The sequence below is a fragment of the Carassius carassius genome, chromosome 18 (assembly GCF_963082965.1).
Source record: "Carassius carassius chromosome 18, fCarCar2.1, whole genome shotgun sequence".
Classification (NCBI taxonomy): domain Eukaryota; kingdom Metazoa; phylum Chordata; class Actinopteri; order Cypriniformes; family Cyprinidae; genus Carassius; species Carassius carassius.
Genome location: NC_081772.1, coordinates 10,464,456 through 10,475,733, shown reverse-complemented (window position 1 = coordinate 10,475,733; position 11,278 = coordinate 10,464,456). Strand labels below are relative to the sequence as shown.

Here is an 11,278-nt window from a genome sequence, read left to right as displayed (position 1 = left end):
GAAACCAGATGACCTGAAGAAAAATGACCTAAAGTAAAGGGATAAACACTGCATTTATACTTTTTGGAAGCGTGTGTAGGTCTTTTTGTATTGTTTCTAATTGCTGTACAAGACACTGTAAGGTAAAGAGAAGGGCACAGCCGCTTGGCTCATGCAACCTTGGAGTTCACTCCACGTCAGAGCAGCCCATTAAAAAGGAACTGGGATAAAATGGATTGAAAGTTGTCATTGCAATCATGTTTCTTTCTATTGAATCCTCTCTATCAAAAAAATGAAGATAAAAAATGCAATTTGGGCAAAGCCCTTGATTTGTGAAAGAGTGCTTGAAACCCGAGCTGTGCAAAGCACAGCAACTTCATTCAAGGTCTAGGGTATTGTATTGGCAATGGTTTAATATGCACTTATGTGTCCCCATTTAATACCCCGTTTAGGGTACAATGGACCTTTCGCTGCTTGTAGAAGGAAGCCTTAGAAACCCAAAAAGCAGGAGGAGACAAAAATTTGAGTCGTTGAAGGACCAGGCGATCAATATTCAATATTTATTCTAATATCTTAAAACAACTTTCACAAAAATTATCACTGTACAACGAGAAATGTATTTACAGCCTACAAAAACAAATCCAAGTGCTGATCGTGTCTCTTTTCCAGGGTTAGTAGCTAGTCAAACAAAGGCTTCAGATGGTTACCTCTGACATGGGCCATGTATTGAGCAGAAACAGCTTTTTTAACATCAATAAAACTACTTTTTCAAATTGGGCGCACAGAAAACTCACAATGCCAAAATAACTGTATCCAGAGAATTTCAAATGCCCTGCCTGTGAACCCAAATTTCCTGTTAAGGTCACAGGGTGTGGGTGCTGTGGCTTTCCAGTCACCTCAATAGGTAATATGTGATGCATCAAGTCAGTAATGATCAGTCCTGCTCCTCTCTGCAGAGTTTAATTCCAACTTTTCATCGTACATTTCAAGTAAACCTGATGAGCTGGTTCAAGTGTTTTGATTAAAGTTGGAGCTTCTGCTAGAAGTTAAAACAGGAATGAACTTGCTCTGCAGTTCTTACTCATGGGCCTTTGGTTTTCAGCACTGTGTCAAAGGGACAGCGAGCTACTTCCTTGCAACATGCCTCATTGTTCCTTTTTTCTTTTTTTGGTTTCCTTCAAAGTTCTTGCAGAAATGTATGATAATGGTGCTGAAATCAAAACAGCATTGGTCATAAAGGTATTGGTCAAATGGACACAAAACATCCTGTTTTGAAATGAATGATTGTACATAACCTCACAGACACTCCATTCAAATATATGACTACAAACTAATAATTTTGTATTTAAATCTTGACAGAACAAGAACAGATTAAGCTTGTTAAATTACTTCCATAAACGAACTTAAATAGATTAAAAGTAAATCAATTAGAAAAAGTATTGGTTAAACTTTCATTTTTCTTTCTAAGCAGTAAGCTCAACTTTTAGAGATTCAGTCTTGTTTGTTCTATAGTTTCCCTGTGTAATAACATCTTTACATTGGTAGAGCTTTATTCTCCAAACAAGTGCGTGAAGTATCACATTAGGGTATCTGGTATCATCCACAGCGTCCCAGCGTCCATGTGAATGCCAAGGCCAAATATACATTTTGTTGTTTCTTTTCCCTCTCTCAGTAGCTCATATATCACTGGATTTGTACATGTCGGAGAGCAGTCGTGTGATGGGCACGTTTCCGATGGTCTTTTTGAAGAACACCTCTTCAATGGTGGATGAACCAACTGATCGTAGAGCAGGCAAGAGCAACAGCAGTTTCCCAAAACGACACGGCTGAGTGGGGTACCTGAAACGCAACCATTCGTTTTTTAAATAGGTCTACTCATATTCTACTCAGAATTCAGAAGTGTTCTCAGTTTTTCATTGCTCTTGCACAATAATTATTTCATGAGCTTTTTTCAAGGTCATTGTTTCAGGAAGTGATAGCTGTACCTGGTATGGATGTAGCTGTTTAGAGTCAGCTGGGCTTCGTCCTGAAGGGCGGCAATGGCACTGGCGTTGCGAAAGCTTCTCAATTCAGATCCACTGTGTGTTGGAACTGCAAGAACGGAAAAACGAAGGTTTGTTCGCCAACTGTTTGGCCAGTGAAGAAAGTTTCTATAATTATTATTAATAATAATATTTCGCTTTAATATTTAGTATTTTATTTTATCGAGCCCCACCTGCTTTAAAGGTGACGATGCACTTAAGGCACGCGAACTCGGTAGCGTCCAGTCTTAACTGTCTGAAGCGCGTCACGACCTCCTGCAGCGCCTGGATCTCTGCGATGATTTTGTTTAGCCGCTGGGAATCTGTGTTCTCGGTGTTCATTCCTAATTCGCGAGAACACGCAAAACATTACTCTTGTATGCATCTAACATTGGAAGTAGTAGTATTTTTACAGTACATAAACGTGACGTAAAATCTTGCGTAAATCTTAGGAGTAGGCTACATGTTGTATGGTCTACCTGAAACAGCTAGGAGAGTGCTGGAGTCCACTGGAATGGCCCACTGCGCTATGCCCAGCACGAACAGTTCCCTCCAGGCGTCTTCTAAAAGGATCAACTGCAAATAAATCAAAAATAATAACCTGCAATTTGGTTTGGTTTTACACTTGATAGCATATATAGCATACTTAATCTGTGTAAAATGAAACCTTGGCAAATAAGTGAAGATATTAAAACATTTGTTTACCTGGTCCGGTAGAGGCAGTGTGGAGAAGGCCGGAACGCTCTTGGCCCATTTAATGCTCATGAAGAGCAGGCGCGCGGCTGATTCGCACACAGACTCGGTCGCCACTTCATACAGGTACATGGGAGTGCCGCTAACTTCATGAGGATACTAAAAAAAAAGATTACATCATCACAGAAAATAAGCGAGGTTTTATGCATTCAGTTATGAGTTGAATTTTAAGTTCGTAATAAAATTCTTATTAATTGATAAAACATTTATTTAAACTATATATTGTTGAGAATGAAAACTTTTAGCCTACCTTCGGTGTGGGTTGGGCGAGTCCCACAATGGCCTGTCGTTCCGGTGTGCTTGTGACCGTGTTTAACTCCAGATTGTGAGGCTCCAGCTGGGTGACTGTAGTGAAAAACGGCGGCCCCGGGATAGACGTGGATGGGAAATGGGTCGACGAACCGTTCACCTCTTTATGCCCTCGGAAATACAGTGCCACCTGCTTTCGAATGGTTGAAGTCCTCGGTCCTCTCTCGTGCTGCACAGCTGTAACGATCAGTGACATGAGAAATGAGCGTTCCCATGATACCAAGCAGAAATCGTTTAAAAAATAGTTTAGGAGCCTGCAAAGTAATGCATTTGTTTTTGTTAGATTTATTAATTTTTTAAAAACGTTTAGAACATTTTCTATAGCATAATTTAATGATTTAATGAAGTTATGAATTATTTTACTTGCACATTTAAGACACAAAACACACATCTTGATGATTAGTCTACTATTTCTTTTCTACAAATTTTGAAAATAATTACTCAAATTAGTATTACTCCATTCGACATTTTTCATAAAAAGTTTAATTCAAAGACTGACGTGTTGCTACATATATATATATATATATATATTTTTTTTTTTTTTTTTTTTTTTTTTTGCATCTGTCAACGTGGATTACAGGCATCATAAAGGCTAGAGACAAAATCATTTTCTGTTCTCTAAAATTGATCGAAGTATATAAAAACGTCAACTGTATTTGCTAGCACTTACCATCTTTATTCATATTCACGTCTAGACACTTTTTCAAGCGACAGGCGCGACACTGATTTCTGTGCGTCTTGTCTACTGGACAGCCGCCCTGAGGAAAAAAGGAGGAAAGAATAAGGGAATACAGTAAGATTCGTTTAGCAGTAATGCCAGACAAACAGCCTCTTCTGCTATGCTCCGCTGGTCTCCACTCCACAGGTATGTGGGAATGGCAGAGTAATGACGACTATTGACTCGCTCCCCCGCCGCACGGCCAATAGTCTCATTCCCGCCTACCGCTCTCCAAATCCACCCATTCCTGCCGGTGCGTTAGATTGGATTACACCTGTTACACTAGACGGGGCAAAGGGCCCTCAAAGGCGCGGGAGGGGGCTCACTTCTGGCATAATCTTTCAATTATGAAAATCACTAGAGGTGTAATCTAGTACTTAGACTCGCTTGCTTAGATCAAATTAGCTGATGCTGTTATGGTTCAAACACAACGCTGTAATTGATTAGTAGCTCACCTGTGTGCCAGATTTGCAGACATACGTTCGGTTTCTCCTTATGCTTCTCTTGAAAAATCCCGAGCAGCCATCACACGCATAAACACCGTAGTGTTTTCCAGAACTTCGGTCTCCACACACTTTACATGGAATGTCCAGAATCCGACCTAACAGAGATGGAAAATACAACACTTATTTAAGGGGAAAAAAGCTAAACTTTGTCTATTTAAAAACATTGACACATGTTTTGTAAAATTAGAATATTTATAAGGTTTTGTAGGTTTAAAAAAATAATACTACTATAATAGAATAGTTTTTCACTTTAACTGGACAAAATGTTTTCGAAAGCCCAGTCCACACCCTCTTTGGGGCTTTTTCCAAAGGGTGGGAGCTGATTATCCTAATTAAGGCTTGAACACCCGAGAGGACGTCCGAACAAAAAGTTGGAGGTCTTAAAAGTACATAGTGTATTCTTTTAACAAATTGGAGCCTACATAGGCTACGTTTAATTAAATTTATGTTTAAAATTTAGACAAAGCTCATATTTCCACCTGGCCATAAATAGACACTAGAGAACAAAAATTACGATTAGGATGTAACCATAGCAACAGAAGGCTTCTCTTGCGCATTCGTTCAGGTTCAGTAAAGTGCGCTTTACCAACAAAACAAAAGTGGGCTATTCTTTTATTATTCGTCACTTTGTTAGATTTACTTAGACAAGTGTGTAACGCAAAAATAAATAGATAAAAAGTATTAATTTTTTGGTTAGTGTTTGATTTTCTGTGATAAGTTCCAAAATAAAAATTTCCTCAGACTGCGCCAGGTCATTTTCTACAGAAATTTCCTGAAAATCATTGTACAATTTGCACATTTGCCATAATAATCGTGCTAAATACTATGATAAAGGACGCACTTTTAATGAGTCTGTCCATAGGAATGTGTAGGCTAAATCCACAGGCCTAAATTAAGGGCGCGTTGGTGGGAAGCGTCATATCGCAGGACCCATAAAACAATGTTCAGTTGACGCGCACAATGGCGACATTAGGGAGAGTGTTAACTTAATGATTTCCCCATTGAGCCTCGTCTGACTGGCCTGGTCTCGACAAGCTGCCAACCCCGCTTCATAATAAAGCTCGACAACTGCTTTCTTCGCGCCGTCTATAGGCTCGCGGATTAGGGAGTGACACGGGAGAGAATAATGCGCACCGGCGCGTTTCAGCGACTCAAATGAAGTGTATGCAAATGAACTTGGAGTAAATGAAAATTGTGATTTTTCTTGTGTGTGCAGAACACTTTTTTTCTGTATTTAAGTCTGTCAATAGAGGTATATTTGCATGTATATGGGGGAGTCGTTTAGAGAAACGGCTATGTAATTACACTGACATATGTCCACCTGCTCATTGATTTTCCAGTGACCCGTCAAAAAGGGTAGCATGGGAATTCGGATATAGACCGGTAACGACGGAGAAGGAAAACGACTTCACTCTGACTTCTTAAAACAAGAAAAGAAAGAGAGAGAAAAACGATGTTGCATTTTAATGTAAAAACACATTTCTGTATGTGCATGTCAGATGTTCCTCGTATAGGTCCTTTCAGAAGTTAGAATTAGCCTATATTTTAATACAAGTTTTTGGTCATCACTTATAACGGAAAAGTGACTGAAGATTTTCTTGTGTGTGTATCTTATTTTAAAATTTAAGAACAGTGCGAGACTCAAGTAAACGTCTCGACAACAATGTAGATTAATTGAATATTTCATTTCATATGCTTGTATTTTGCATGAATGAAAGACAACACTTCTCTTGTGATGGAGACAACTTGTTCCTTTTGTCTCCGAGTCGTTTTGAAACTTGAGAATTGCTCCACAATTAGGCTACACTTTTTTTCCAGATTATAAAGCGCTTGAAACTAGAACGCCTGCATTTTAAGTGCATTTACAATTTCATTTTTTATGTCTGTTTAAGATAACTAAACCCATAAAACCAGACAGGGTTTTTTTTATCGAGGAAGTAGAAGTAAAGTCCTACTGTCCTCCATCCAGTTCAGCTGGTACTAGTACGTTGGTTAGAAACTATGAATTTAAGGTGGACTTGTTTTAGAGAAGGGGACACGTCTTTAACTTTCCCTGGTTGGGGGTCCCAGTCTGTCTCATTGTCCGCTGTAATTGTTTAAAGACATATGGCATATTTCATTACAGTAATCAGCATCAACCCTGGAACCTGCTGCACTGGATTACGTGCATGCAGATGTGTGAAACTCGGAACTTAATGGGCCTTCGACCACCCAAACGGTGGCACGATATCACCCCTGTAAAACAAGTAAAACATAAATATTTTTTATTTATAATACTCTTGTGAATTCTTAATATCAACTGGGACCCCTAGCCCCATTTTACACATAAGATCATTTTATTTATCAAATACGTGTGAAGTGTCAGAAAGTGTTTTTGAAGTAGGCATTCAAAATAATCAACGAAAAGTTTAGGCCTCAACGAAATTGTTCCAGCATTGTTTGAAATTGTTTGTTGCTCACCGGTGCTAAATAAATTACTCCTTAGAAATGTCATATTCATACAAATTACTCATAAAATACTAGGATAGATTTAAAAAAATGTGTTAAATCTAAAATATGTTCAGTTTTGTTATTTAGAAATCATTACTTGTGTGCTTTAAAAAGTGTGATTGGGTTAACTTATTTTCTTTGTCTTTCACTAGAATGAATTGTATTGCCTTTTTCACTTTTACTTAAACTTTAAAATACCTTTTACACTATTTGTTTTTTCGATTTAATTTCAGCCTAATGTAAAAATTCAAAGAGAGGCACACATTTATTTATTTATTTTTACCACCAGGCAAATCACTCACTATTTCATATTTCAATAAATGTTTCCAGTTAGACAATTCTAAAATTTTTATCTCCAAAACAAATTTTAACTGTAATACAATAAATTGACAGAAAACATTTATTATAGATGAATTTCAGGGCACTTGCATTCCTGATACCTTGAAATTAACTGAAAGTTAAAAGAGATAGGAGCAGCCTAATAAGGAAAACTTAGCAAATCTGCTTTAATGACATTAAGTTTACGCAAAGCTTAGGGCCACATTATGATATTTTAAAACTGTACAGGCTGGTACAATATAATTAGGTTTTTTATTTTTAGAATTTCAGCACGCACAACTTACCCTCAACAAAGCGTAATGGGGAAATGAGGCTGTCAAAACATTCTCAGCATCACTAAACGCCAACTTGTCTCAGATTTTTTGGGCTCATCCATTTATTTATTTTCTTACAATTTCACATCTAAGATGTATGCAAATAATAATTTATAGTGTGTTTTGCCTGCTTCGAGATCATCTTGTTTGTTTTTGGCAGTCGTGCTATCAGTCTAAGATATAGGCAACAATTTGACAGCATGTAAACATTTCGATTTGCGTTTGACAACTATGGAGTTTACGCGATTTTTGTCATCTTAACCCATAAGCAATTATTTTACTTTTACTTATTTCGTAAACAAAAAGAGACTGCATTTTTGCTTCGCTATCACGCTATTTCTAACAACACACAAAACTCGAAAGTAAAGAAAGACTATCTACTCACTGGATTTGACATTTAAAATATCCAGACAACCACTTGTTGAACCAGCAGGCTTGCTCATGTTGAAGACCTCTGCTCCAAGAAAACTGCGTTGAAAAGTTACACTTCTCAGGCCCAGTGGTGTCTTAACACTTTTGACTTGGTTTTAAAAAATTACAAGCATAAATTTAACATCCGATTCGCGGTGGACAACAGGGTCCTCTTCTTTCTGATGGAGTTTTCTTTGATTGTGTCCAAGTCGCTCCTCTTGTTTTTCAGCAAATAGAATCCGGATATCGTCTGACTGTTGATAGATGCGAAGGATGCAGCCCCACAGACAATATATGCCCAAACCGGTCCCTGGTCTTTCAGCGCCACGGGAACTTGGTGCAACTAATGGAGAAACACTGGGGCTTACGCCAGCACTGTACTGCTCAAAACCAGCTTAAAAAGTACAACATGAGCTGGGAAATGCGTCCAAGCCAGGAGCCTTGGTGAGTGACTTTGTGATGTGTACCGTCAGATTAAAGGTTTGGTAATATGTATGAGATGTATTAGAATAGGAGGGCGGGAAAGAGGGAGGGTGGGAGGAGAGCCCAACTTCCTTTGACCACTTAGCTTTTCCCTGCCTTCTGCTTCAACTCCTGCTCGCGCATATGACGTCACGGGGAAGAATGAAGTGATATTCCATTCACAGTGAGTCAGACACTGTCAGAGGCCAATGGTGCGCTCTATAGGAATTGATTGGGATCAGCAAGGCTGTTTAAATGACCGAATCAAACGTTTGCCACTGATTAGGAACACATTTCCATCCTCAGAGAGTTCAGTGACTTAACTGCTCCCAGACTGAAGTAAACAGTTTAAAGCATTCTATTAAAATAATCCTTAGAAACATAATCACCTTTTATTTTTTCAACGAACTTACTTTCTGTTGCGCTTTCTCGGATCCTTCGGTTGCGCGCGTGCACCTGTTGCGTTGCTAGAATGACTGCAGGAAAGAGTCCTCTGTCCTCTCGCGAGCACAAATAGCTATCAGTGTTTCATCATCGAGCTCTCTCATCTTGCTTGCCAGGTTTTCAAAAATTAAAGGAATTAGGCATAAGTGTATGTTTGTTGCATTTTATGAGTGAATCGACAGGTAAATGTGGCTTAGCCTATGTTATGGTTACTATTGGAGGAAACTACAGCAAACTAATGTTTCTGTTTTGTAGTAAATGCGCATTTATATGGCACTGTAATCTGTTTTATAATCTGTAGTTTTCCCTACTCTTTCTCCTAAATTGATAATCTAAATGTACACATAGTTTGTTATATTTATAGTTCTATATTTAAAACGTTTTTCTTTTTTTCTTGGGGGACAGGCAACATGTACTTATTTGTATATGACAAATAAAACTTTTAACCTACTTTTTTTCTTGCCGATAATTTAACATCATTAATCTTAACTTTTTCACTGCTTATAATTTAAATAAACCAATTGAATCAGATCTAATTTTAACATGTAGCTATAGTTAAAGTTATGTTATGGATTTTACGTCTATATATTTAGATTTATACTGCAATGGGGTCTATGAGAATTGTTTTATTTATTTATTTTATTTATTTTTTGTACAAGCCTTTAATACTGAATACATTTCACCACATACTCGGTTAAATTGCTTATAAAAGGAAACACAAAGAGAAGTCTCTGATAAATCAAGTGCGCACTCTGTTTTACAGGGGACACATGCGTGCGAGTCTCCCTCGTGGACTGGGAGAATCGAGAATCACAACTGTACCCCTTTGAGAGCGTGCGCAATGACATCTTGACCTTAACAGCGTGCCGTGTTGTGGCCTCCGCCAGTAGACACCCATATTTTAGGTTTAATTATGAACATTCCCACGGTAGCTCGGGGCCATTTGGGAGCCCTAAATCTCGGTCTAAACGTGGCGAACGGGGGCGTATCTAATCGCAATTAGTGATTGTCATGTCCTCCTTTAAACGGTGTTCTCAGTGCATTGAAAAGAAATTAGGATTTTTGACAGGTGAATGACAGCACATTCAAATGTGTGTTTTTCAGGACATTATGTGCCTGACTGAGAAAAACAGTGTCACAGTAAGATCCATATCTCTGTGGGCATCACCAGCAAACTCTAGGCCATGAGTGATTAAATCAAAAAGATTCTGAGTCTAATGGCTTTTAGATATATGATATATTAAGAGGATCTTTTTTATTTAAAAAATGCATGATTGTTAACAAATCCGATTTGACGACTTCTGTCCCATCTCTATTTTTCTTTTTCTTTTCCCACTTTCTCTATCTGTGTGTTTATATGTGTGTGTGTGTGTGTGTGTGTGTGTGTGTGTGTGTGTGTGTAGGTGTGTGTCTTAGGGGTGGGGTGGGGTGGTCTGCTCGTAGTAATCTGCTTAACTCGCCCTAATCCTGTCATTCATAGATAGTCTTTACACAAACATAACCAACATCATGGTTGCCCCGGCTGCTTGCTTTCACTTTTTGTGCTTGTGACTCTCCTCTCAATAACAGTCAATGAAAATCTCTGACAAAGAACTATCTGATTGTGTATCTAGTTGTTGGCTTGACAGAATCAGTATGCAACTGCTTACTTAGCCCTTAAAGTGGAGAGGGACAGCAACACCATCTCTTATACTTAACCACTCCTGTAACAGCATGTTGGAGATGTTGCAAAATACTTTTTCTGTGATGGCACTTTGTTCTGTGATGAACACATGTACAGTATGAGGCAGAATCAAACCAGAAAAAAAGATACAGGTTACTGATAACCAGTAGACTAAAAATAGTTAAGAGCTTTTGTTCCTGCCTTAAATACAGAGAAATGCCTACAATAATTGATCAAATGGGGGTAGCAAATTAAATATTTTAGATTTATTATTAGTATGAATTAATCTATTTTAAAAACAAACAGAACATTTTTAAGCATTGATATTAATTATACAAACACCCCAGTAACCTGTCAGTCAATTAGCAATGACAACATAAGGATAAAATCCTTTTTAACACTTGATTCATTGGTGTGAATTTTATGACACTGTAAATTTATTTATTAAAAACTGAAAATAAATTACTAATAATTACCCATCATTACTGGCCCACAATGAATTATAATTTCACTTAAGAATTAGAGTTGAGATCTCTGTCTCATAGATCATTGTTTAGGCTGTTGTGCTTATACAAAACGCTCTCTTAAAACATGCATGTCCATCTATATGTGTATGATGTATAAAATATTTCCTTTTTGATGTTAAGTAGTATATATATATATATATATATATATATATATATATATATAGTGTTTATATGTATGTGGGCTTTTATTACACATTCAATTTTTTACACTTTCCTAATTTTGTATATAAAACAATTCAATGCTTGCATTGTACCTTGAGATGTCTATTTGTTTTTTTAAACAACAATAATAATAATAAAGAAATATTACTGTTAAACTGTTTTGTATTTATGTCTATAATT

The 11,278-nt window shown here is 37.5% G+C and overlaps 1 protein-coding gene across 2 annotated transcripts; it reads right to left on the bottom strand.

Moving 5' to 3' along the window:
- Positions 1–525: 525 nt before the first annotated feature.
- Positions 526–8,310, bottom strand: LOC132092344 (nuclear receptor subfamily 2 group E member 1-like). 2 transcript variants are annotated; one of them, XM_059498529.1, is made up of 9 exons: positions 7,815–8,310; positions 4,236–4,381; positions 3,733–3,820; positions 3,004–3,239; positions 2,706–2,852; positions 2,480–2,576; positions 2,195–2,344; positions 1,965–2,070; positions 526–1,818 (listed from the first exon to the last, which is right to left on the bottom strand). In XM_059498529.1, the coding sequence occupies exons 1-9, from the start codon at positions 7,870–7,872 to the stop codon at positions 1,656–1,658; spliced, it is 1,191 nt and encodes a 396-aa protein (XP_059354512.1). In that variant the 5' UTR covers positions 7,873–8,310; the 3' UTR covers positions 526–1,655. The 2 variants fall into 2 exon arrangements, 1 of the variants encoding a protein (XP_059354512.1); XR_009422217.1 differs by having other exon boundaries at positions 1,687–1,818; positions 1,965–2,105.
- Between the last annotated feature and the right edge of the window lie 2,968 nt (positions 8,311–11,278).